The sequence below is a fragment of the Apteryx mantelli genome, chromosome 14, assembly GCF_036417845.1.
Source record: "Apteryx mantelli isolate bAptMan1 chromosome 14, bAptMan1.hap1, whole genome shotgun sequence".
Classification (NCBI taxonomy): domain Eukaryota; kingdom Metazoa; phylum Chordata; class Aves; order Apterygiformes; family Apterygidae; genus Apteryx; species Apteryx mantelli.
Genome location: NC_089991.1, coordinates 10971529 through 10998797, shown reverse-complemented (window position 1 = coordinate 10998797; position 27269 = coordinate 10971529). Strand labels below are relative to the sequence as shown.

At 44.9% G+C, this 27269-nt stretch overlaps 2 protein-coding genes across 2 annotated transcripts in view; both read left to right on the top strand.

The window, feature by feature from the left end:
* Window positions 1–11889, top strand: part of CYFIP2 (cytoplasmic FMR1 interacting protein 2) — a 56014-nt gene extending 44125 nt beyond the window's left edge. Inside the window, exons 27-31 of the mRNA XM_067304588.1 lie at window positions 1117–1189; window positions 1702–1796; window positions 6080–6318; window positions 7045–7192; window positions 7765–11889. Of these exons, the coding sequence (XP_067160689.1) occupies window positions 1117–1189; window positions 1702–1796; window positions 6080–6318; window positions 7045–7192; window positions 7765–7932 (723 nt within the window). The 3' untranslated portion in view covers window positions 7933–11889. The remainder of the gene's footprint in view (window positions 1–1116; window positions 1190–1701; window positions 1797–6079; window positions 6319–7044; window positions 7193–7764) is intronic.
* A 6076-nt stretch (window positions 11890–17965) lies between these two features.
* NIPAL4 (NIPA like domain containing 4) lies at window positions 17966–27200 on the top strand. The gene is made up of 6 exons (XM_067304676.1): window positions 17966–18041; window positions 19695–19943; window positions 22756–22812; window positions 23845–23935; window positions 25050–25210; window positions 25526–27200. The coding sequence occupies exons 1-6, from the start codon at window positions 18005–18007 to the stop codon at window positions 26128–26130; spliced, it is 1200 nt and encodes a 399-aa protein (XP_067160777.1). The 5' UTR covers window positions 17966–18004; the 3' UTR covers window positions 26131–27200.
* Window positions 27201–27269: the final 69 nt, after the last annotated feature.

The following is a 27269-nucleotide window of genomic DNA, read 5'->3' as shown; positions in this document are numbered from 1 at the left end:
AATGGGCCCGCTCCAGTAGCAAGCACCAGCATCTGTACGCCCATGGAGGGAACCAGGGCTGTTCCTTTCCCTCCAGCACTGTGTCACAAACTGCACTCCCACAAACTCGCTCACATACCAGCATCCATGGCTCCAGTACAACCTCCTGCAACTCCATGCTACGCACTGTTCGCCACCTCTTGGCTGGAAGATGAGGTGTCCACCAGTGCATCCCGAACAGACCCAACTGAGTCATTCCATCTGGCCCCCAATATCTTTTGCTGCTCTATCATAACCTCCTCTCAAGTATGTCTAAGTCTTTATGGTAAGCTCAGAAGTGAAAGCATGTCCTAGAACTAGAGTTTCGTAGGAGCAAACTAATGCCTTGTTGTGATGCAATGCCTCTGTGTTAAAAAGCTTTGGTTTTCCTTGCTGCTGTTTCCCATTGCAGACTCGTATACAATGTATTGTCAGCCATCACTCCTCAGTCTCCACATTCCTATTTCTAGGTTTCTCCTACTCGTGCATCTGTGTTTGGGATTATTTTTTCTCTAGTGCATTGGCATGCATACTTTCAGGTGGCATCTCATGATGTTATTCCTCTCTGGACTTCTGTATTATTCTCCCTGGTGCCTACAACACTGGGAGTCTGCTCAGATAGCACTGGCTGTGACTACTTTATGAAGAACCAAATAGGTTCAGGCCAACATATTATGTATCTATTTATAATAGAACCGTACACTGGTATATTTGACACATATACATCCCAGAATAATGAAACTACAGACTAATTTCCACCTGGGCACTCTTTGAAAACATAGGGTAGGATAAAACTGAAATCACCATGTTCTTTATCCACTCTTCCTTGTAGTGTTAGTGAGTGGGCCAGAAAAAAACATGTAAAAAGCTTTGGCCTTGTACAGGCAGGAAGTGAATTACTAGAGTTATAGCAAACTTCCTGGCTTAAGTTCAGAGGTATTCCAGTTTTAGTTCATTTAGGTTCAAACCGTTTGAGTTACTACTGAACTGGGTTGGATTTGAATGGGTCGTTGTATTGTTGCCCAGGCCCCTGAGCCATACAAGTCAATCCCTATAGGCATTTTTAACTTATTTTATCTTTCTTTCTTCCTGCCTCAGTCCCAGGAAGAAGTTTGTGATTTGCTGCATGCTGCTCCCTTCCAAAATATTTTGCCCAGGGTCTACATCAAAGGTAAGAAGCTGAGAAGGAAGCAGTGCACAGACTCAGAGGTCTCTGCCAAGAAGCCATTTCTCTCCCATTTCTGCTGATTAGTTCTGGCCCTGCTTTCCTTCTCGAAATAGATATGTGGATACAGTGAATAGTCAGGTGGAGGCATGTGCCAACCATGCATTTTCTGTACCCTAGTTACAGATTGAAACCTTAGTCAGTTTTGGGGTTCCCTTCAGTTTTTAAAGCCATTTCACAGCCTCTTTGGAGAGTGACAGCATGAAATGTCCATCTCTACAGGAGTGATGAGTAATAGGGACATGCTTTTGGACATGTGTGATTAAGCTACTGCTGAGATTGCGATCGCACATCCCTCCCTTCTCTGCATCACTGGTTCCCTCATTTGCTGTCGGTTTGGCTCACTGGATCCAAAGTCTCGTTGGATGGTTGCTGGGGGGCAGCTCTGAGCAAACTTGGCGGAAATTGCGGGTTTCCACTTCCTCCTCTCATTTCACTGTTTGCTGCTCGCTTGACAGAAGGAGAACGCTTGGAGGTGCGCATGAAGCGTCTCGAAGCCAAGTATGCCCCACTTCACCTGGTTCCCCTAATAGAGAGGCTGGGCACTCCGCAGGTAAGGATTTCATTGAAAGGGATGGCTGTTGAAGATTCATAGCAGTCCCCAGATGGCCTCTTTGGCCTTGGGAAAGTGATCCTATTTCCATTCAAAATGCTAATCAGACAAGAAAATCCAAATCCTTGCCCTAGCGGACACTGACATCTTGAAGGGAAATGTATGAGCGGGTCTAGGGATGGTGCGTTACTGTCTCCAGTCCGGAGAGCTGGCAGGGGAGCTGTAAGGCAAGTGTGCTAGAAGCCAGCTCTGAACATGAGCAGCTTTGAAAACCTCTTTCATCTCCATTTTAAAAAGATGGAGAATCCTGGGGTGGTTTGAGGGGAAACATTGCAGGGCTGTCACAGACTTAAGCAATTGCCATTACTTTTGTGGATCCCAATTTAGGACTACAGTGTGGTACATTTTTAAGCTCATCCCTGTTGAGGAATACATCTGAGAATGGTTTCCCTTCTAGCATATGCTTAGAGCTTCAGCACATGCTTAAAATTACAGCTCCATTTAAGTGCTTTCTTGAGATGGGATCTCAGCTTGAAAAAGATCTATTTTGTGCAGAAACTGAGTGCTGTTAAAAATATCTCAGTAGAATCAATCAATACAATAGGCAAAATTCTAGCTGCATTGATATCAATAGTCCTCCACTGCCTACTTTGTGCGGTTAATGGGATGAAAAACATTCAAAATACTAAATGATACTAAAATACACTTTTTCTGTAATTTACTGTAGACAGAATGGAACAAACATTTAGTTGTGTAAGGTGACAGATCTATGGCAGGCAGAAAGTTATTAATGTTTGCTTATTTTTCTAATGGATCAAGGACATTTTGAACTTTGCTTCATTGAAAATCATATGAAACAAAGAAACTGGCTGTATAACTGAGGGCTCTGTCTTATTTCATAGACATGTCTCTCACTTCCCATTGGCTTTCTTTTAAAGGATACACTTGAGAAAAAGAATTCACCTCTGTGTTTTTGTGTCTTTGTGTTGGTCTTTCTCTCTCTCCTTCTTTCCATGCAAAATCATCATTGAAATCTGCTATTAGAGTCCACTTGTTGCTTATCCCTGCCATAGTTATGATGATGATGAAAACAAAAGGTATTTCATATCTAACTAAAAATTCAACTTTCTGTAAAACTGTTCCCAATTCGTCACATAGATCAAGTTGACTTCCAGATCTTTTTTGAGCTCAGGTGTAAATGAACACAACAGTCACTTTCTGTAGGTGCCTCCACAGCTTCTAGCTTGCTCCTGGAAATGCAGTTTTGGACACAGGCCATATTGCTTTTTTTCCTGCAGAATGCATCAGCACCTTTAGCAATTGTCCAGAGTCCTAGCAGAAGTTGGCTGCTAGGTGCCTTTCCCAAAAGGTGGCACTATGCATTTCACATAATAATCAATATGCTGCGAAGGGTCTGAGCCAGAGGCTGCTGAAGTCAGGGGGGATCTTTCCATCAGTCTTTGCAGGCTTTGGGTATGGTTCTTGCAAGTTTGTCAATTAACAAGCCGTAAAAGAGGTAGTGGCGTAACTAAGGTTGTGCAACAATAGGAAACCGTCGGTAGTTATATTTTAAATAATTGGTTTGCACTGGAAGTATCCAGAAGTAACTGTTTGATAGGTGATTCATAAAGAATCAGGGGGGTCAGAGTGGTTCATGGTGTAAATCTTCTCCCTTTTAATGATGAGTAAGGATATTTAGCAGAGGGTTTTCAGAAGTGCTTGGTCCCTCTAATTTTTTCAGTGGAGGGATTGGGACCCCTTCCATGGAAGGCAGAGTGGAGCCAGCAATGTGGCATCCTTTGACAGTCTATCAGGATAGGACCCTTCCTCTGCTGATCTTGGAAATCAGTATCGCGCATGCTAAGTGGAAGTGCTCCTTCCACACGGAGGCACTGTCAGTGCAACCCCAGGCTGTGGGGCAGTTCTCACCACGGGACTGAGAGCCCTCCAGCTGCCTCTACTGGGCTAGATAGCTCCCAGCAGTGGTAGTTCTATGTCAAAGACTAGTTCTATGATGACGAACTTTAGAACCACTTTCTGTCTGTGAGTGTGTATAAAGGACTGGTACCATGTCCTTTGAAAGTCAGGTGTGTCCCTTTCTAGATTAAGATTTCTTCAGAAGCAACATATTAAGATCCTTGGACTAGGTTGTTCTTGAAAATAATATCTGTTCTATCAGTATATCTTAGCAAACAGTAATGCTAATACCTTATTTGTATGTGAAATCGCTACACTTCTGCTGTGTCCCCATTTTGCTGTCACAGACTAGTGTGCGCAGATACTAATCTGGATCCATAAGAGTTTGGAGCAGTTGAGGAAAAAGCAAGTGTACAGCCACTACCTATGAAAACATACTAGACAAAATAAATCTTCTGTTGCTAAGCAAACATATGCAAGTGTGTGCGGTGATTTTCTGTCCACAATATGATAATTTAACTTGTTTTGCCTTGACTTTCCAGAAAAGCTATTCTGCTGTAAATGTACTGCAATTTGAGTTTAATACTCCTCTGTAAGCCTGCAAGAGCCAGACCGTCACCTGTGTAAAGGATTGGCACTGTGAAATGGTCATGTGAAACTCAGCTGATATCATTCCTGAGTTTAACAAATGTAGAGATCCCAGATCCAATCTGGCCTCTGTACAGCAATTCAGCTTTCCTTTTATGTTTGCTATTAGTTGAACATTAATTGCTCTGAGGTTCTTTGAATGTCCTTGGAATTGTCGTTATTTTTATTCTAATTTTTTTAATTCTAAATTCTACTTGTAGTATTTTTAATTCTAACTTAATTTTGATTCTCAAGTAGGAATCATAGTATTTTTAATTTCAATAATTACCAAACAAAAATGCTTTAGGCTACTTGCCAGTGTAAAGCAATAGTCACGAAAGGGGATGTACACGTACATTCACAGTTTTGTAGTATGGAATGAAGAATACCTAAATAAACTGAGCAAAATTCATGTTCTTAATGTCCGGCTAGGATATGTGCCTGCTCATTGTATCAGAGACTCTGAGCCCCCATCATGATTTTAGTCAGGGTGTCTATAGGCATTAGGAGGATAGCTGGAAATAGAGCAACTGCTTAAAAAACACCCAAAGCCACAGGAAGTCCTCCAGCACAGGCAGCAGGGTCAGCGAATGCCCCACTTGCTCTGCCTGCCTCTGCCAGGATGGTCAGATGGGTAAAATGTTTTGTCCGTGGGAACAGAGCACCTTGGCCGTCACTCGTCTGACAGAGAGGAGCACAGCAGACCCAGAGCCTCCTATCTGCACAGCTGGGTGCACGACACTAACACTACTTGGCTTTCATTTTCCGCATTATTTTTGGCAGCACTGCAAGGATAAGTCAGTAATGCAGCTGGAAATGGCAAGAAATGGGGCAGCTAAGAGGACACCAGGGCAGTTAAGCTCCACGCTTCCAGCCTCTTACAGCTCAGAGGGGTGTAGGCCGTTAGCTAAGCAGGGTCAGTGCTCCCTTGCTGGGGGGAAGGCCCCACTTGCTTATTTGTTTAAAATACCCTTATTTTCCTTGGGGGAGTGATGGGGATGAAATGAAGTCAAGATCTTTTTTACAGTTTCCTCTGGTGTAAAAGCCAAATGAACTCCATCATGATTCCAGTGGAGCTCTTCCAGATCTGTACATGTGTATCTAAGTGGGGATGGCACAGAAATTCTCCACACATGTAAACCTTCCACATCTGGAAAAAAATATTATTGGACTTTCTTATAAACCACAGGTTTTCCAGTATTAAGGTTCTGGTGGCTTCACATCTTCCTCAGAGCTTTTTAATCTTAACTAGAAAAGAAATCAAGAAAGTCGTAACCTGCCTATCTTTTAAAGAGATGATGGTGATGCCCTGGGAAGCAAAATGTCTCTGTTCTCTCCTGGTTTATTTTCATAATCTGGACAAATAATGAAATTAAACCCATCAATGCTGAGTAATGCTAATATAACAAAACAGCATGCTCACAGAATTAAGGATCAGTAATTCTGATTAGAGATATGCCTTCAGCTTTTGTTTTCTGATGTATACAGTTATTTCAAAAGATTGTTAGATTGGTGACATATAATTGAGCACAATATTACAACTTCTTCCATTTGAGGGATAAGTATTCTCTGGTGGGGAGTGCCATGGGAACAACCATCAGAGGTAAGATTGGACCTTGCATGGAATATGCCATTAACTTTGAAAGAGCTGGGAGAGACTGGGAAGAGTTAAGTCCAACAAGAGAGTACATCTGTATCACATTGTCACTTCTGTTTCTTTGATTTTTCCTCATTCTCAGCAAATAGCCATTGCCCGGGAGGGTGATTTGCTGACCAAGGAGCGGTTATGCTGCGGGTTGTCCATGTTCGAGGTCATCCTGACGCGAATTAGGAGCTACCTGCAGGACCCAATCTGGCGTGGGCCACCCCCTACAAATGGGGTCATGCACGTGGACGAGTGTGTGGAGTTTCACCGACTCTGGAGTGCCATGCAGTTTGTGTACTGCATCCCCGTGGGCACGAACGAGTTCACCGCAGAGTGAGTGTTCCTCAGCCAGCTCTGCCGTTAGTGCAGCTAATGAGCTAGTGAAGGCCAGCAAGCCCCCAGTATGCCCTCAGCTACAGCAATAGTCTCAGCTAGCGGACAAGTGGAAGAAGGACATGGTCAAACATGCAACAAGTTGCTCTTTAGAATATTCCTAACTTGCATGCAGGTCTGCTGTTTTCCCCTCATTTCTGTGGAGCTGAAACGGGGTCTGTTTCTTAGCCAGCATTTATGGGAAGTGGTTTAGTGATGTGATGGATTGTTTACACTCTTCCCTCCATCCATCATTTTTATTATTTATATCATGTCAGTTCCTAGGTACTCAAGGAAAGAACTTTGTTGTGCATGCACCTAAAGAGATGTGCAAAGAGCTTTCCATCTGAGCACTCGGAGAAAAGGGAAAATAGCAATGTAAAGTGACATGCCCGAGGTCAAATCCAGAAGGAAACTGGTGGATGGGACTTGAGCCCAAGCCACAGGCTAGTTCCTCAAACATCATATCCTGTGGTTGCACCGTGCACAGCTTGACCCTGCTGCAATTCTGTCTATCTCCTTTTGAGTTCACTTTCTCTCAGGTATACACCCACTTTCTTGGAGTAGGACTGAATCTGATATCCCCAGGAATTCGCCAAGGAAAGTTACCAGCGTCACAGCACGACAACTCTTACCTAACTATATCCTGTCATCTCTCTCCATCCCATCACCCTGCCCCCGTTCCAGGCAGTGCTTTGGAGATGGTCTGAACTGGGCAGGTTGCTCTATCATTGTTCTCCTTGGACAGCAACGTCGTTTTGACCTCTTTGACTTCTGCTACCACCTGCTGAAGGTGCAAAGGCAGGATGGGAAGGATGAAATCATAAAAAATGTGGTAAGTGAAGGGTAAGGTCCTAAAGGACCTGAACCAGCACACTGCTCTCTATTTTCTGTCTTGCCCTTGTCCAATCTTATAAATCATGAACATGTCTGGCATTACCTTGTTCAGACTGGATACACTTGCTGTGTGATTTCCATCTGCAGTCTCAGCAGACAGGCCAAGGTTTTAATTGCCTTGACAATTGAATTTTTTTTTCTCCTGAAGTTTTTCCCTTCTTCCTGGGGTTGGAAAGCTAGGGCAGAGAAGCTGGTATTTCTGCTAACCATCCTGTGATCTCAGTGGCTTTGTCAATAAGCAGTTGGAAGTCTACTAAGTCTAGACTTTAGATGGGTTAACAAAGGACCACACACTGACCTTGTTAATGCTCTGTCTTGAGTCATTCAACCCTAAAATGAAGTGAGTCACCAGTGCTTGGGAGGTGCTAAGAGGAACTGTAATGCATGTTATAGCTGCTTCACTTTAGCAGAGTTTTTTTTAGCAGTAGGGCAGAGATACTGATACTTTCTATCTGGTCAAATGACATAAGATTCTCTCTCTGCTGCTCTTCTCCCTCACCATCCCTCCAGCCCTTGAAGAAGATGGCTGACAGGATCAGGAAGTATCAGATCCTGAACAACGAGATTTTTGCCATCCTGAACAAGTACATGAAGTCAGTGGAAACAGACAGTTCCACGGTGGAGCATGTGCGCTGCTTCCAGCCCCCAATCCACCAGTCCCTGGCCACCACCTGCTAGTGTGGACACTACCCCTTTTGGGTTGGGAAGCAAGAAGAGACTGAACCCAGAACGACTGGGAGGGGTCAACTTGACGGTGTGGGATCTGGCAACAAAATAAGACTAGGTATACCTAATACACACAAGGACACATCTTCCTATCTGGCCCTGTTTGAGTGCATGTTCTTCTGTAACATCCCTGTGATTGGTTTTACCTGTAGCTTTAAAACTTGGGGGTGGGTTGGCAAAATGTGCTTTTCTTCCATGAAGTGATCTGTTTTTTCCCTGCGATTCATCCAGTTGGACACATGACTCTGAAGCCATATTACAGTCCTAAGTGTGGGGTTCCAGTCAGAGTTGCTTGTTTCCAGAGCGCTGGAAGCCCTCTCCCACCGCAGAAGCAACAGGGCAAATGGATCCCCCTGTGACACGTGCCACCGGCCACAGAGCAGCAGGGTTTGAAGACAAACCCTGACTTGCTCTTTGGGGGAAAAGGGGCATGAAGGCACAATTTCACCTGTGGCAGCACCCTGAGGACCAAGCGATCTGAGCAGAGAAGGAAAGCCGTGCTGGTCTGGTCTTGAATTCCCGCATGACCCAGGTTGAGGCCAGCTTTGTTCTGCCTGAGACGTCACCTGCCTTTCCAGCATCTCTTAAAGGGAGTTTTGACACGTGGGTTTCAGAACAGCAATGACCTAGTTGCCAAATAACTCCTTGGCATTTCAGAGAGCTGGGGGAAGCAAAAATGTCATGGCTTTTTCCTTGCTATGGGACATCCACCTATTTTAATTCAAAGAGTTTTCCCCTGAAGTTATATCTTCCATTGAGTAAACAAGATTTCTTAATGAGTGCAGAAAAGTTTACATTCACCTGAATATGCTCTTGAGCATATTAATTTGGCAGGGGGAGAAGAATCATTGATCCTGACAGGAGGCAGCTGGAACATACGTGTTCTTTGATCTCCAGGCAAGGATGAGAGCTGGGATGTCCTTTTCCCTTGTTCTATATGAATTCCTAGCAGCACAGCCTCCATCTGTCTTTCTTCAGAAAATGGTGAATTTCAGCAGGACGTAGTAAGCTCCAGCTCATTCAGAAATGATGTGATTCTTTAGAAGAGGTAAAATATGGGAGAAAGCATTAAAAAACACAGCATTTTCCAGGCTCGAAGGCATTCTGAGGGAACACTGGAGTCTGTTTTCGTCTCCAGCTCAGCTGGTCTAATACCTTGGATATTGAAAGCAAATTCCTTAGGAACTTCAAGAAGGATTTTACAATTCACTGTCTTTCCTGCTTCCCCACAGTAATATCATTGAAGTGATACAAAAGTCTGTACCTGAAGTTAAAGGAGACCAAACCGTATACAGCAGAAGAAAACGATGCTAGCCTCACTACTGCAAGAAGTTTTAACTTCTCAGCTTTAGTCAGGTCACAGCAGATAATTGCTGTTTTGGTTTACAGGTACATTAATATATATACACCTTTCATGCATTTCATCATGCCTTGTAAACTGCATGCTATTACAGGTGTAAAAAAGGCAGAGCCTGAGCATTTATTCTCTCGGAGGGAACATATAATTAATTAATGGAAATGTCCCAGCTGGAATATTTGGTCTTAGGAAACAGCAGCCAGCACAGTATTATTAGCAAGAGGAGATCATGCTGTGTGAGATGACTTTGTTCTCCTAGAAACTTGAACCTATTTCCTTGATAATCAATATATCCCACACATGAAAAGAGCTGGACATTTTACACCTTGAGTTTCTTTTAATTGCTGAGAAAGGCATTTAAACTGCGGTGAGAAAATTCTGCAGCACAGTTATCTGAAAGTAAAATGAAATCTCAGGAAGTCTGGCTGAAATCTTTGAGTGGCAGCAGAAGAGCCCAGCCTGGGAAGGTGAGATCATTTCCTTCTTGTCATGAGGATGAGCAGCAGAAGAGCGTTGGGACCCAGTCACGCTGAGAGGCTCTGCTCTACGTTTACTCTTCCACTAAGGATGTCAGTTCTGGTTTTCCAACACTTCTACACTGCTGAAACTACTGGAGTCAGGGGATCTACAGATATATATTTTTAAAAGGAAGAGGAGAATCAAGCACTTTTTATTTTTTGTGGAAAACAAGATATGAGGAAAATCCTACCAAGATCCTATTTTTCCTGACCTAAATAGTAAGTGCTTGTTATTTTGGTATGCAAGTGTTGTAGAAAAGGTGGCACAAGTCCCTGTCTGGCTCACAGAGCCACCTCTGGGCACAGCACAAATTAAATGTCCCACTCTGTCTGACATGTTATGGGGTGTTGGAGCCTTGTCAGAAACCAGCATGAGCAAGAAGTTAATACTGAAGGATGAACTGTACCACGCAGCCCAGTCTCAGCTACCTAGACAAAATAGGATATAGCAAGGTGAATTTAAATGCCTGCTTTCATGTGTTTAGGTTTGGAGTGAGTCATGAGATATTTTACCTAGGCATCAATATCACTTTGTATTCTTCTGTAGTTTTGGCATAATAATTCTCTGAAACAAACCTGAAAAACACAGTTGGGCATACAGAACATGTAGATGAAATCTGTTGCCCTCAGTTTGCTGCCAAAATGCACCCCTTCAGATTCCAAGGGATGAAATGTTTTGAGCAAAATGTCCAAAGTGCATGAACAAGTTGTAAATTGTTTTTGACTCTAGAGTGTATGCAGGTGTTTTGCCTTGTTGCTCAAGTAGTATGAGGTATCAGCTAAGAATAATCTTATGGCCTTTATTTCTGAGATTTGATGTTATTGTCCTTTTATTATCTAAAGGATTCAAACAGTCTTTAGCTTCAATTCTCTAATCCTCCTTGATTGTATATGAGAAAGAGGTTCAAGTTTAGGTCTGTAAAGAACTCAGTGAAATGGAATTTTTCCTTCATATCCTTTTTTAATGTAATAATTGTTAATGGAAATAGGGAGCAAACTTGTAACAGTAGGGCTCAATGGTCATGGCTTGTCAAGGGGTGCGGTAAATTCTCCACCTTTGCAGACTTTCCACCAAGTTTGGATGTCTTCCATGCAGTTATGCTCTAATGCCATGGTTTTCAGCCTTTTACAATCTGCAGACCCCTGATTTTTTCCAAGGAATCGTGGACCCCTGTACAGATAATTTAAGTCAACTGACCCTGTGCTTGCTTTTTTACCTACATTTTCCTGATTGCTCTGAAGCAGTCTGCAAACTCCCTGGGATTTACCAACCACCACTTGGAACGCTTACTTCAAAGACAAGATGTTGGCTCAATACAGGAATTACGGGGGGAAAAAAATATGGTCTGTAAAACGAATGAAGTCAGACTAGATTATTGTAATGGCCCCTCTGGCCCTAACATTATAAAATGTGACTATTTGCAGTGCACATGCCAGTCAAGGGTGATGCTACACTGGACTTTCAATGATACAATAGAAAGGGGAAGCAAACTAGTTCAAATTCTGCACTTCAGTGGTTTTCCTTTTTAGCCCTGGCAGCACTTGTTATTAGCATTGAACAACATGTTAGTCCTTTTTCTCCTGCTTTACTCCAGTCCAGTAGGTTCATGTGTGTTTGAGAACAAAAGAGAAAAGAATTGAAGGTGTAAAAAAGAAAATATTCTCAGAAACTCTTGTCAAATGTACCATATTTGTATGAAGAGCTGCTTGAGTTATTTTGTACAATGAATTTTATTTATGGTGGGGTATATTTACGCTCGTGATCTGATATGGTGTTAAATTTTTGATCCATATTTGCTATGCAGCTGAAGATGATATTTTGGTTTTGTATTATTATTTTTTGCTGTTGTTCTAAAATTCAGCCAACAGAAGTTTCCATCTCCATTAAAAAATGCTTCTGTAAAAGTAAAGCATCTGGTACATGGTGATATGTCCCGTAACACAGCAACCAACAGTGTGTGCAACAAACGTGGGATGAATTTTGTGATGAAGCGAAATAAAACTGGGGCCCATTCATGAAATGGGCAAACTTTACGTTGTGGTGTCATCATTGCTGTGATACCTATTATTTGGGGAGAGCCTCTGACTGCACCTGGCACAAAGGAAAAAGGTAAGAGGAATAATGGCAGTATTTTGTTGCTAAAAATGTCAAGCCTTTGTCAGAAACTAAGAAAAGTGAAGGTTTGTGGCCTACAACAAAACAAGTGAACAAATTTTCCTTTCAGAAACTTGATGATTTTTTGAGAAAGACATACTCCTGCCACAAATTTTGAAAACTTATTTCAGTGTAAGAGGGCAGGGGGAGGGGAGTGAGTTTGTTTTTTATGGAATTTATTGACTAGCCCTACTCAAAGTTAAACTGAGGCTCTTATTTCCTCTATTACCACAGCCTTGTCAGTCCAACAGGGGCCTTTGTATTCCAGGGGCCTCTCCTTGCTATTTTTTTCCCAAAATTTCCATTTGAAAGCACTCTTCGGTTCCTGTTAGAAGCATCCCAGGAGTGATGGTGGTTGTTGACCGCAGAAGGAGCGGTGGGGACAGAGGCAAAAAGGCCTCCTGGGAGCTGGGCTTTCCTATGGGGAGCTCGAGCAATAAGAAGAAATGAAGGGAAAATGGCTTTGTAGAGAAGGAATTAGGGGGAAACAACTGATGATCTATGGGATTAGAAGCATCTGCTTCATCAGCTCTTGATAAAATGCTGTAACCAATATTCCCTTTCGTAGCTTCTTCCCAAGGTTTCTTCATGGGATTGGCTTCCTAGCTCAAGAGAAATAAAAATGCACTGGTTTTCCATGTAAAATTAGAAGTGAACTTTACACTGTGGGCAGGCAGCTCTGTCGGTCTTTCTGGTTTGTTTTAAGCCCCTGGACACATGATGTGCCTCTGAGGCTTCGTGTGTAACATGCCACCCCGGAGGATGATTTGCCTGCTGGGTGAAGGTTGCCCAACTGTTTACTGATTTCAACATGGTTCTGCAGCAGGGAACGGCAGAGGCAAGAGCGGGACTCTCTTCCTGACTCAGACACTGATACGAGGCAAGTCACTGGTTTTAACCCTTTCCCCCATCAGTGTCCCCCTGCCTTTTGTAAATTAATTTTAGTAGCTGTCTCGGGGGCTCCCCAGTATAGACAGCCAGCCTGCAGAAGGGCTGGGAGCTCGCAGGCTGCACTGGCCTCACCTGGAGCCAGAGGCAATACTTGCTTTGCGTACCAGGGTCCAAGAGTCTGACTTTCTGACAACCAGCCTTAAGGGACCAGTAATTGAAAATACAGGCCCACCGTTTTCTTCTTCCTCATGTTTCTAAACATATTTGTGTTCTCAGATTAAAGGCACTCTGCCAATGCAAAGAGTAGTTCATTAATGATTGTTTTATTATTTCGAAAGTGTAACAAAATGACTTTCTGTGACTCCCTTCTGCAAGCCCAGAGTGACTTTCACATCTAGTTTTGCTTGATTTAAAGTTCTGATGCAAACATCTGGCAGATAAGAGGTCTGCAAACAAATGATCTGTTGATTACACGTCACCTGGCCTTGCAGCACCCACTCCTGATGTGGTGGCCTCAAGGCCTCTGTTGCCCACTGAACATCCGCCTGACATCCCTAACCAGCCCACCATTCCTTGTCTGCCCACAGATGTGGTTTATGGGGCCACAGTGACCTGGGTCACTGAACTGATCTAGATAAAAGAGTGTGTAAAGATAAAAGGGTGTGTTTTACAGCCTGACAAACCTGGATCACTCATCTGCTGTGCAACACAGACCCGCAGATACTTGCAGTGGCACAACCACAGCGATACAAGGGTGGGAACACACAGTGGGTGTGACGGGCTTGGGAACTCCTGGGGTTGTCATCGTCATCAAAACTCGGGTAGTGTGAAATGACAGCCTCAGCCACTGCAGACATGCTTACCTTGAGATAGCCTGAATTAAAATCTGTCTGCTCAGTGAAGTCCAGTTTTTCAAGCTTTGAGCATCTTTTCATGTTGCTGAGCTGCAATCATCTGAACACCAGGCAATTCCTTTAACCCCTTTCATTGCCAGAAATAAAAGGATTTATCCTCTCTTTGAAGCAGTAAACTGTTCCTTGAGGCCCTCAAAATATACAAAGTTACAGTAATATTACAACCCTGTTCTGAAAGTTTCCACAGGAGCTGCACCTAGCAAACATCCAGGGCAAAAGCTTCCATCATCTCTTAATGGGATGCTTCCACCAGTTTTATAACCTAGGACAACTGATACCCAGTATTTTTCCATCCCATTTCTGGACTGAAAGAGAAGAAAAGAGAAGGAAGGGCAGGAAAAGAAAAGCCTTTTGATGTTGCTGAAGGTGTTATTTACACGCAAAGCTGTCTTGCCCTATTCCCTGGATTCCAGTCAAGCTTTTTGGCCTGTAAACCAGTATTTCAGGAGGAACTGCATTGTGAAAAGATGAGCCACGAGGAAGACTCCCTGCTTTCTGATGAGTTGGACATTATTTTTAAGGAAACATCTGATGTGAGTATCAACCAGTGAGGTCATAGCTTGGAGCTGAATCCCCTTAATTACAACCTTCCCATTAAAATGAGGATAAAAACCAACAACAGAGGCAGTGGTTGCATCACTACTTTATGTTATCAGTCTGAGCTTGCCTTTGACTAAGTGAAGGAGGCAATTCCACGGCAATCCCTGTATTGCCATACACAGCCTTGCTAAACCCATTTAATGCAACTCCCATGACTTAGTGATTTTATACATCATACCCCCACAGCCTCTGTACTGACACGACACATTTGTGTCCCGTGGTTGATTGCAAGATCTGACTAAAGCTTTTCCCACAGCAGTGACGATTCGACATGCTGGTTCTCTGTGGATTTCCTGATGTCTAATAGGGCGAGTGAGCTCTGCAGCCTCTCCTCCTTTCGGGGCACTGGTAGGGTCTCCTCCCTCTCATGTCTCCTCTTTTCAGAGGACTCGGAAGTGCTTCTCTTTGAGATCTCACCCCTTGTCAAATCCAGAGAAACTAGCCCATGGGGGGGAAATGTCTCTGGGGATGAAGAGGAAGGCAGGGGCAGATATATAGGCACACATGTATATGGTCATGTTAGCCTTTTTCCTTTAGGAAATCAGGCTAAGAGGTGAAGCTAAAGCTGTAGCCCAAAGTGCCCTTCGCTTTCAACCATGCTGCTCCCTCCATTGTAGCAGTACAGTCATTTATGAGGTTGTATAGTGAACCAGGTAAAGAATTGATCCAGCTCTTGGCAAAAAAAAAAAAAAAAAAAAGAGGTTATTTTAACCCCAGATCCCTGCCACAAAGAGATCTACAAATTTGCTTCCTTCCTAACTCCTCTCTAAAGCTTGTTTTCTGAATACAGTGGGCAGCTGTGCTCTGTATAGGTATCAACAACGCTTACCCAGAAAGGCTTGAAAATAATTTTGGACACAGTTTAACTGATGTAACTATAGCACTGGTAGGACTCCCCAGCTAAGAGCAGGGCCTCGGGGTGGTGGACAACATCCAGCACAAGGGGAGAGACAAACACTACTGCTGAGCACGGGCAACTCAAGAAGACAGAGCAGCCTATGGGAGAACGAAGGACAAATATTCCCGTATACAGAAGTGCAGGCAATCAAGCGCTGTGAGCACAACACTTGTCCCATGCAGCCATCACCCCAGTTTCTGCAATCAGCCTCATATTTGCACTCTGCATGAATATTCACAGATTGCATGAATAGCTCTTAACCAGCATCACTGAGTAAATTTACTAAAGGCCAAATCCAGCTCTCACTGTCTAGCCCAGGGTGCAGTTTGCCTGTGTGATGCATAACAGCAGCAGGAGTTGCTCCCAGACCACTGAAGAATCAGCACACATTTCTTTCCCTACATCAGAAACCACTGCTACGAGATTTGGACTGATTATCAGCTGGCTCCGGCAAGAAAGGAAAGGACGTTTGATTTGGCTAGTACAGTCTTTCCCAGTCAGTGACCTGCAGGTCTGTGACTATGACGAGCAGACCTGATTAAAATCAAAAGACTCACAAAACATTACATTTGCTGGGGAAAATGGTGAAACAGTTGTACAGAGGTAAGATGAGCAGGCTGAGCGAAAAACACGTGGTGCTTGCACTGCTGTAGCTTGATGGTCTAAGGGCAATTTCTGTAGTAAGAGGTAGTGTATTTTACAGAAAAAAAAACCCCTCAAATTTGCAGGTCCAGAAGACCTGCAGATCTTACATCTTTAGATTGCCTTATGAAAGATATCATTTCTACCTACAAATCTGGTCTGGCTGAAGAAAAACCAAGCAGTTTCTGTTGGTTTTACTTATCTCTATAGACCTCCAGTGAGATCAGGCTAATGGATCTTGCTTTAATGAAAGAGCTCTCATATCTGCAGTAGTTTTCTGTGTACACGTGGACATGGTGCACAAACACGGGGAGGGAGGAAGTCGGCAGAGAGGAGTGGGGGTGAAGGCAGAGCGCATTCCTGTGCAACAGGCTCGGAAACATTTACGCTCACTCTAATGATTAGCAAGAGAGGATTCAGCCGCAATGGAAATGGGGACAGGGAGTTGGTGGCGTAGCTATGGCCCTTGCCCCCAGGTAAATCTATACCGCAGATTTTACGTATGGTAGGGACTGAACCACATGGCTAGGATGAGATCTACCAATTAAACAGTCACAAAATGAAGTAATGCAAAATGAGTCTAACCAATGGAGGAGCCCATACGTCCCTGCAAATAGACAACCCCCGTAAAGACAGTTGTGCCAGGGGAAGAGCGACTATCTCCTGATTCTGGACTGGAGCCGACCTTCTCAGGGTTGGGATTCAGCATAGAGGTAGCAGTGTCTTAAACCACAGCCGCTGCTGGTGAAATTGTGTCCCGGACCTATGATTTTATGCTGCATAACACTTCACAGCAAAGTGCCCTTGCAAATACGCACTCGTGTTTTGTTGATATTTGTCTTTCAGGCCTTTGCTGGGAGCCTTTCCCTCTCCGACTCAAAGGCCAGGACTGGCCATTACAGAAATTTAGCCTAACCTTCTGCAGGGAACGTGCCTTTCCACAGTGATTATATGATGCATCTGCCACAAAACTTTCATTAGGACATATCCATACGCCCTACTCCTCCACATGTTTCTCTTCCCCCCAACTTTGCCCTTCACCTCTTTAAAATACTGCACATCGCTAGTACTAAGTAGAGAATGATAAATACCACTGACTGAATCAACAGAATACTTTCTGAAATGTTTCCTAGCTATATTAATACCTGCAGTTACAACCTCTTTTAGTAAAAAGTGAAATTTTCTGAAGTACAAACATGACTCAGGGTTTAATTTCTCTTGTTTACTTTTAATTTCTGTACACTGCTCTCTGCAAGAGTATAAAGTCAGCAACTTTGCAGCGTACACAACCCGCTCAGCATATGCCCAGGCGTCCCACGGTCTCAGACACTAGCCCAGAACTGCAGTCACACACCAGCTACCCAGAAATGCAGCCTCTAGCCTTCGTGGCAACTTCTTCCCCTCCCTCCTGCTGCTCCCAACCACTGCAATAGGAAAAAAACACTCCAGAGGAGAAATCCATGTCCACCCACTGAGCTTAGCCCAGGCAGAGCCAGAAGAGCCTAGTCCCAAATCTGTGCAAAGGCTGTTCAGCCTGCCTGCAGCTGCCACCCTGCCCTCTTCCTCCCCTCCTCAGACCCTGAGCAGGCAGGGGACGTTGGGCCAGGCGGCAGGGCTGGGGGTGAAAGGCTTGCACAGTGCGGGGGGGGGGGGGACGCTTTCACAGCAGGGGGGCTTGCCCGGAGGGTGTGCAAGGCTTGCACGGGGGATGGCTTTCATGGGGGGGAGGGAGGGAGGAGGACTTGCACGGGGGGGTGCGAGGATTGCCCCCGGGATGGCTTGCCCGGAGGTGCGCAAGGCTTGAACAGGGGTTGGCTTGCCCGGAGGTGGGCAAGGCTGGCACGGGCGTGTTCACGGCTGACACGTGCATCCACTCCCGGTGCACCGACCCCAGCGGCGGGGCAGCCCCGGCCCGGAGGAGGAGCAGGAGCAGGAGGAGCCGGCGGGGCAGGTGCGCTCGCAGCCCGGCGCAGCGCCGCGCCGTCGGCAGCGGCTCTTCCCGTCGGCAGCGGGATGCTCTGAGCCCGCCCGCCCCGGCACGAGCAGGACATGGAGCCGCTGGAGGCCAACGGCAGCTGCAGCAACGGTGGGTGCCGAGCCCGGGGCGGGGAGGGGGGGCGAGCCGGGGCCCTGCGCGCCCCCCGGGCCGGGCTCCGCGGGGAGCGGGCTGAGCCCCGCCGCGCACCGCGGGAGCGGGGAAGGTTGCTTTGGGCAGGCCTCGCAAAGTCGGGTCTGCGAGTGACAAGCGCTGCCCCTGCCACCCAAAAGCGGCAGGGAAGAGGGGGGATTTTCCTTTAGAGACTAAATCCAGCATACAAGAGACTGATCGCTCGCTCTATCTCCCTGCCTTACGCTCATCCCCTATAACACACTACAGAGCCTTTTAGCCAGCTGAGGTGGCAAGAATTCCTCCTGCTCCTCTGGGAAAGTCTCCCCAGTCAAGGAATTTTTTCCAATCAGAAAAAAAAAAATCCTTGGAAGAATCTCAAGAAACTCATCTAGAAGGTTGTTAGAATTTTTTCCCCTTAGGAAAAATCTGTATCCAAATCCTAGCTACACACAGACAACAGTGAGTGAGGCTGCAGAAGAACCAAGGTGGGCTCCTGGTTTAGGAAAAAGGTGGGATGTCTCTGACCAGCTCCCCTGCCCAGCCTGCCAGTGGTACTGTGACAAGTTAGCCATAGCATACCTCTGTTTGCAGTAAGGCAAATAATTGCTGCATAATTCTGACATGAATTAAGGCAGAAAATTAAATTCTTACTAAAAAGATTCTTGTGACACTCCACCTGGCTGTTTTGTTCCCTGACATTGCAGTAACACTGTTCTTCCTACACTCAGAGGTAAGGCTGCAGTACAAGGATGTGCTGGGTGTGGTAGGAGTGTGAGGGTAAGAAGAAACTCAGCAATTTTCCCACCCACGTGCAGCGATGCACCTTGGCTAGAGACTCTGGGTTTTAGTGCTTTTGATGTTAACACAGGAGAACCTTGCCTGCCTTTACTCCTTCTACACTCTCAGTATTTGGCATGCTTTACAAGCTCTCAGGTATTCAACAAACAGGTAGAACAAACATTACACAGTAGAGGCAAGGTAGAGAGGAAACTTTGGTCTTGAGGCAAGCCTGTTGCTTTTTTATGAACGATCAGATGGCATTCAGTAGAGAGACCTGGACAAATTCATAGTTGCAAAATACTGGAGTCGCTCCATGTTAGACTAGAAGCGGTAGTTTGCAGACTAGCTGGCAGCTGCTGGGATTAGTTGACTGGAAAGCACCAAAGCCTTTGAAACAACAAGATGGGGGATTGGCAAGATAGAATTCAATAGCCCATAATTTTGGATTTTGATGGGGATACTGTGGCAGAGATATTTGGAAATTCAATTAGATTATTACAGTAGTCCTTCTGGCCTCCCAGTTCATGGCATGTAAGCTGGCAGACACATTCAGTGTCAGAGTGCTGTAAAGAGTTGCTTGAATAGTTACTGTTCTGGAATTCACTATATAAATGTTATTAACAGCATTACCATTTCCATATGATAGTAAGGAGGTGTCCTGATTTTAGGTGCACAAGCTGAGATCTGCACATGGATTTAGCAAGTAACTTAAGTATCAGCTGTTATAGTGACACCATCCCATCAGCCAGGCAGTCATTCAGGGGGTGGCTGAAGGAGTCTGTACGTCAACGTGAACAGACTTGTTAGTCACACAGGAAATTCTGTTTTCTCTCCTTGGTGGTCTCACAGGATCTCTGGTTACCCTTTCCTGCCTTTCTCACCGGGTTGTATGCCGGGTGGTCAGCAATGCTGACCTAGCTGACTCCAGCCATGACAATGGGACTTCAGATGACTACTGGGTAACTCAGCTGGAAAGCAATTATGGATTCTACATTGGCTTGGGCTTGGCTGTCTTCTCCAGCTTCCTCATCGGAAGCAGCGTCATCCTCAAGAAGAAGGGGTTGTTACGGCTGGTGGAGAAGGGAGGCACCAGAGCAGGTAAGGCTTTGCAGGGGCAGGAAGGAGAAGGTCTATCTGTTTCCAGGACCAAATGCATTATCCAAACCCTGCCATTCAAGACAAGGGAATTCCTCTGGGTACACATTTGTCTTTTCATCAGGAACATAAATAAGACCTTTTGTGCGTGCATTTTTTCCTCTGTATGGGACTCACAGCAGTGGAGAAACTGCAGCTGAGGAGCTACTTTATAGAGTCCTGCACTGGAAGGGCTCAACTAAAAGTACCATTCCCTAGTCTTGCAGTAAGAGTCACACGCACTGAATGACCAGACATGCACCGCCATACTAACAATACATGCCCATCACAGCTCTTGCATGCATGAGATAATGTGGGGCCAGAAGAAAGCTGGGAGATCTTGCTGCCTTTGCTCAAAGGTGAAAGTCATCACCTTGTCAGACTGAGGCAGAACAGCACAACTCCACAACTGCCCTATAGCTTGTAGTAATGCAGCTTTGCTACCAAGTCCGAGACCAGAATGTGACCCCATGTACTTTAATTGCACTAGCAAGAGCCATTTATTAATGCAGGACATCTGTGCTGCATGCCTCAGATTTGTGTGTGTCCCAACTCTGCTCGTGGTTTGTAGAGGTGATACACCTGAGATATGTTGCTCAGCAACAACAGGCTCATTGATAGCTTTCCTCTAGCACCAAGCTCTTTGGGTGAGGTGTGTATTTAAATCTATGTATATATGGATGGGGAATGGTGGAGGAATATCACCTACAGCTGAATCGCACTGCTGAATTCAACACGTCCCATAAGCTTTGCAACCATACGCTCTAGCAGCGGCTTAAGTCCTGCCTGGCAGCTGACCTTGTTGCATGACTAGGAAACGAAATAATAGTAATATACTGCTGCATCCCCCTTCTGATTTAGTAGTTTCCTCCAATAATTCTCAAATCATTTGTCAAAAGACAACAATATCACTGTTCCCATCTTATATATGGAAACACAGAGGTGTGGAAAGATGAAGCAACTTTTCCAGGCAGAACAGCAAAGCTGATGACAGAACCAGAACCACAGTCCACTTTTGAGTCTCACTCCACCATCTCCATACCATTAGGCTGGCTGTGTGCAACAGCTGAACTTGCATGATTTTACTTTTCAGCACTATCTCTGCACAAGAAAATCTTAGTATTGTTTCAGATTTCTCTCTCCTTCATGAGCTCCTCCCAAAACATACCCAAGCTAGTAAAAGAGAGAGCAGACCCCCTCCTATTTTTCAGGATGCTTTACCCAGAATTAAAGATTAATGACAAAACTGCAGTCAACCAAAAGAGTTCTCGAGGGAAGAAGAAGAAGAAGAAGAAGAAAAAAAAAAAAAGAATAGAGACAGATAGAACAGCAATTTCTAAGGAATTCCAGAATATAATGTTTGAACTTCAGCACTTTGAGCTTGTTGAGGAACTTTAAGAGGCAAACACTGTCTTCAAAGCCCTGGCAAGAGATTTTTTTTCCACATGTCCTGAACCCTTCCTATCCAAGTCCTTCATGCTCCCTTTCACAATCTCTATCTAATCTCTCAGTCTCAGTATTTCTAGGATGGTATCTGAGCACACCCCTTTTCTTCAAGTGCAGGTCAAATCCTGCTGTTAAATGATCATTCCTGTCAGATTGAACTTACTAAAAATCATAAGAAAAGTGCTCTCCGACCCAGCAAAATCAGGATTCACAATTTTAAGAGTCAAATCCCTTTCGTATAACAGCTTGTAAGCTAAGACCAGAACTGGATTAGTTCCTGACACCTTATGGCCACACTCCCTTATTTATATGCACATTTTCTTTCATTGAGTTGTTTTAATACCAGGAATCATTTTCCATCAGAATTGCTGGGTCACAAAATAACTAAACCACATAAAGACGACATTAGGATTTCCGGCAGTTTAGGCTGTGAGAGTCTACGATGCACAGCAACACGCAGAAGAAGGTATGCTTTTGGGACAGGGTGCAGGTAGCTTTCACCATGGTCACACAGCAGCACAGCTCCATCCAGAACCGCATCCCACATAGCCCATGCGCCCCAGTTCCCTTGCCCAGGACACCCCATGGCTGCACCAGAGCAGCTGATCTGTGTCCCCTTCCTGCAAAGCCATAATCTGCTTCAGGTTTCCAGCCCACGCTTGGAAAAGCTCATGGCCTTACCTTAGCGCCGACACACGTCTCCACGATGTGAGATGAAGGGCAGGCATCCTGCACGCCAGGATATGGGGTGGCAGCAGCCCAGGGAGCAGCACTGGGTGCAGAGGAGCCCCACTGCCCCTCGGCCCTCCTCCCCAGGACCCCACGGTCCCTCCGTGGGGAGCGTCAGTGAATGGGCCAGCAGCGTGAGGCCCAACAGGGCTTCAGTGGGGGGGGTTATTACTGGTCTCCTATCGACAGTTTTGGGGCCGAGTCACCCCACACTAGCAAGGACAACTGCAGCCCCCAGCACCGAAGCACAGTCCCAAACTTCATGCTGCAGCAGGGCAGGCTGCACCCTGGAGCCCAGGCCGACAGTCTTTACCGCTTGGGGCAGTAGGTGCCATTCCCATTGCCAAGCAGGATTAAGCAACTGCTTTCTATTGTCTTTACCTTGTCCAGTCCTAAATGTCAGCTTCTGCTAATCCCTTGATTCAATATAATTCCCATACAGGATGTCACGCGTGTGTCCTGTCTTCTGTCCTTCCATGCTGTTTTCTTTGCCATTCTCTTCTCCTTACAACTTATCCTTCTCCAGAGAGGGATTTTTCATCTCTTTTCCCAAGGAAGATTTTTGTTAACTCCTGAATATCTGTGTGCTTTGCTTTCCCAGGCGACGGCGGTCATGGCTACCTGAAGGACTGGCTCTGGTGGGCTGGACTGCTAACCAGTAAGTAGGAACTGGTTTGCCCAGGCTTGCAGCTTTTGCAGTGTTTCTCCTTGTGCCTCAGTTGTGGAAGAAGCCCAGCATCTAGTGGCTTCAAGCGTTATTTTTGGTAGGGTCCCTTGTTCTCTACAGAGGTACCTCAAGGAGAGCAGAGGCAACAAGCTGAGCCATGTGGGATTTCCCTTGCCATCTTGTTGCAGCCCTCCTGCAAAGCTGGTAGAACTTGTTAGCTTGGTTTTACCTGATCAAAAGCATGGAAAGTTGGGCTGCAATAAGGCAGCCAGCTGGTCTGGCTGTGTACCAGGCACAGGGCAAACAGCCTCCCATGCTACCGAGAGCTTCAGGAAAGGTTATTTCTACAGAAGAAAGTAGATAACAAGGAGTTGTTGGTAGCAGCTTCTTTAAGTGTAACTTGCTTTGAACAAACCTCAAATCCTCCTTTTCATGCGGTAGCACTAGTCTTCCAGAACTGAACTTGCAGTTATGCAGAGAAGAGCAGATTTCACAAGCTGGTTTTGCAGAGCAGTCTTGTTCACAGCAGCAGCAGCAGCTCAAGGTGTCCTTGTCTTGCTCTGACCCTTCAGCTCCTTGGAGCAGAGCCTTGCTCTTGCTGCACAGCCACCATAATACAACCACTCAGGAGCAGCCCAACTGAGCACACGGTACTCACTGCTCAAGAGACAGGGACAACTCAGTTGAGGGTGACACCACACTGCTGAGGGAAGACACCTTGTAAGTCAGGAGCAACCCACACACACCAAGCCACAAAACCTCCCCCAACCCAGCTGTCACCCCCTAACTCATTAATTACTCCAGGCACATGCTGCAGATGTGCCTGGGTTCTAGGGGCTTAACAAGCTCATGTGGGTCAGCTGTGATGTGGCCCAACCCTTGGCACCCTGTTTTGAAGCAGTATAGAAACCCCTAGTAAAACACCTTCTCTAACCAAGCTCTTATTACTTTGCAAGCCTACAAGAGAAAACACAAAAAGCATGTTGTAACTCACTGGCTGTTTATTTGTTTGTGTTTGTTTAGTGGGTGGAGGGGAGGCTGCCAACTTTGCTGCCTATGCCTTTGCTCCTGCGACTATTGTCACGCCACTGGGGGCCCTGAGCGTGCTCATAAGGTGATTTATGTGTCTATGGTTTGCAGTTTGACTTTTCTGTTTGCCTGTTTGTCTTGTGAAATAGTAAGACTTGAGGTATTGCTACTATGCTTTATTCTGCCTGAAGGAAAAATGTCTTGGTATTCCTTAAAAAATACACTAATAGTTGCCGTCCCCACTGGGGATGGTTTGGGAACCATTGAACTAAGTAGTGTGCCCTTCTGGAAGTATTGCATGTGGATGTGATTAGCAGCCCATACAGTTCAGGTTAAATTATTAAAAATATCAATGTTATTTTCTTCCTTTAGCTCAGCTCTTTAGGCAGTAAAGGGACACCTTTTTTTTTTTTTTTTTCCTTTTAGCGAACAGTGCTAAAAATCTAAACAGGTAAAAAATCAGCAGACTTGTTTTTATCTGTGTCTTTACATTTGTCTTTAAGGATGTTCTGGTGTTGTATTTTTATACTTGTCTGTTGCCAGAAAGGCTGAAACCCTATTTTTAAATTATTGTTTTATTTTGAAAAAGGAGATTCCTATAAAAAAAATATTCTGGATATTTAAGATTTTATAGAAGGATTGTTATTGTGCGGTGCACAAGCAAACTGAGAATTAGAAAGATTGCTATGGTGTCTTACCTCACATCATTTTATTTTTATCGAAAATGACTAGCCATTTTTGCAGACATATTTACAGTTCCTTTCCCTTCAAAATTTCTCTGGGCTTAATAGTTCTGGTGATCAAGTTAAAATTAATGCAACTCTTCTGTTGTTTCTGTGCTTCTCTATTACACTGATCCTTGAATTCATTTCTTTAAGCACTAAAGAATTCATAATACCCAGAAACTTGTGAGTGACTCTGGAAACACTGCAAATATTTCTGAAGGTGTGCTAATGCATTGAGCTTTTTTTTTTTCATCCTACTCAGACGTGAGCTGGGAGCTATAGAGACTGCCTCTCTGCAGGCTCAGCTAGCAATAGTTGTGATGTGAATCTGTAATAATATACTGGAATTGAACCAATTTACTCCAGATTTGTGTCCTTGTATCAAGTAAAGTTGTTCTTTCTGTTATTTTAGCTGCTGTCCTTCTTTCAAGGACTTTAAAGCACCAGCAGACATTATTTTTGTGTCCTGTGCAGTGCCATCCTGTCTTCCTATTTACTTGGAGAATGGCTAAACCTGCTGGGAAAACTAGGCTGCATGTTGAGCATTGTGGGCAGCACAGTGATGGTGATACATGCCCCAGAGGACGAGGAAGTCACAACTCTGGACGAAATGACTTCAAAGCTGAGCGAGCCAGGTATGCCGTGGACTAAGTGGTACCCCCAGAGATGGAGCCCAGATAGTGGGAAAATCAGTTTTATCAGATCTGTGATTCACATCTCCATCTGGAGTAAATCCACAAAGCTTCCTTCGCTTTGGTGGCTCTCTACAGTTTTTAAAAGAACTCTTTGCTGTGTAACTGAGGTGTGTTATTGCTTTGCACTGAGTTGCATCTGACCGGTGGCTGGTGTGTGAAGGTGGTGTTTTCTCTCTGGGGGCTGGGCAGTATGTTCTGCTCTGTCTTCCATGCCCTCAGCTCGGTTTCAAGTTGTTATTTGTTTCCTCCTTCAAGGTTTCCTCGCTTATGCTGCGATCCTCTTGGCTGTTTGCCTCCTCCTGATCTTCTACCTTGCACCTCGCTATGGCCAGAGCAACATCCTCGTTTACCTCACCATCTGCTCTGTTATTGGGGCCTTCTCCGTGTCATCAGTCAAAGGCCTGGGTATTGCCATCAAGGGCTTCTTTGCTGGCCAGCCTGTGCTGCAGCACCCATTGACTTGGATCCTGGTCATCACACTGGTGGCATCCATCACTACACAAATTAACTACCTCAATAAGTCTCTAGACATTTTCAACACCTCTTTGGTGTTTCCCATCTACTATGTGCTGTTCACCACCATTGTCATCACAACATCTATCATCCTCTTTAAGGAGTGGGTCACCATGACCGTAGTGGACATCATTGGGACAGTTTGTGGCTTCCTCACCATCATTTTGGGGGTTTTTCTACTCCATGCCTTCAAAGACATGGATGTCAATTTAGGGAACCTGCCACAGGTCCTCCAGAGTGAAGAGCAGGCACCAGTCACCCAGGATGACAAGAACGTCCTGATAGATGTGGACAACGGCAGCATTGTTCCAGAGGATAAACCCAAAGTATTCATGATCTACAGCTAGTGCGTTATATGTGAGGATCTGGAGGCTGGGTGAAAACTGCTTTGAATGGGTTGATGTTAGTATTCCAAATGCTATTGAGCAATTTAAAAAGGAAATGCAGAAAATAAAACCAACGGAATCATATCCAAAGCCTAGTAGAGCCAAGTGAAGTCTTTCACTGGTCTTTGGATTGGATCATTGTAATGGTGTGTCAGCAAGGATTATGTTTAATCGTCACTGGACTTAATCCACCCAGCCGCTGAAAATGAAAATCCTCTTGAAATACAATACTCCTGGGACAAAACTCCTCTCTGAGGCCCAGTCTGATCTCTGTTTGTTGGCAGGTTTAATGTTTATTCTGCACTTCTTCCCCCGGGGCAGATAGCATTGATGTGTTTATTTTCAGGCCCTGATTAATTCATTGATTAGTGATATATATATATATATATATTTCTTTTTTTATTATTATTCCTTTCTAGACACTTGTATGGAATCTGAAATATACAGCAGTATCACAAGTGGAGATGAAAGTCAAGGACTGAATTGTGTACTCCTGCTATTCAAATTCTGCTCTTCCATTTTTTAATTACCTATTCGGCAATATGGTGAATTTTGGAAAAAAAGCCCACTACAGCTGAGCAACAGGACCCAAGCCATAAAGTGCTTTTACAGGACTGTGGCAGAGAAATCCATTTAAGCTTTTGTGATGTGCAGGAGTTTCCCTGCAGCAGTGTTAATTGTTTTTTAAGTGAGATTTTTGGGTTTTTTGTTTTTTCCCCATAGCAGCTATAGTGCTCGGGCTGTGCTGATGATTTTGGTGAAGCCGCAGGGCCTGATCCAGACCTCACCTGAATGAGGGGCAGCCTCTGCTCAAGCAGGGGAGCTCTGACAGCATCAGCCAAATGTCAGAAGAAACAGGCCCTCTGCCCATGACGATCACCACCTTCCTCCAAACTTCTTGGTGGTCTGTGAAAGCCTCTTCAGCCTGAAAGACCAAATGGGTGTAAGCACTAAGGTTGTTTTTACTAGTAAATGCCTTGACCTTGGAGGATCCCTGGCTCTGATGGGTTGCATTTACAAGTGCCATTCGCCTTCCCACAGTCTGTTTTGTTGTTATTAAGCATCAAAGCTTTTTTCTTTAAAGGGAGGTCCGAGCAGGG

Excerpts from the sequence above, each read along its gene's own strand:
- NIPAL4 (XM_067304676.1), top strand. The coding sequence starts at position 18,005 with ATGGAGCCGCTGGAGGCCAACGGCAGCTGCAGCAACG. Across the intron at positions 19,944-22,755 it reads GAAGGGAGGCACCAGAGCAG|GCGACGGCGGTCATGGCTAC; the intron begins GTAAGGCTTTGC and ends TTGCTTTCCCAG. Across the intron at positions 22,813-23,844 it reads GTGGGCTGGACTGCTAACCA|TGGGTGGAGGGGAGGCTGCC; the intron begins GTAAGTAGGAAC and ends GTGTTTGTTTAG.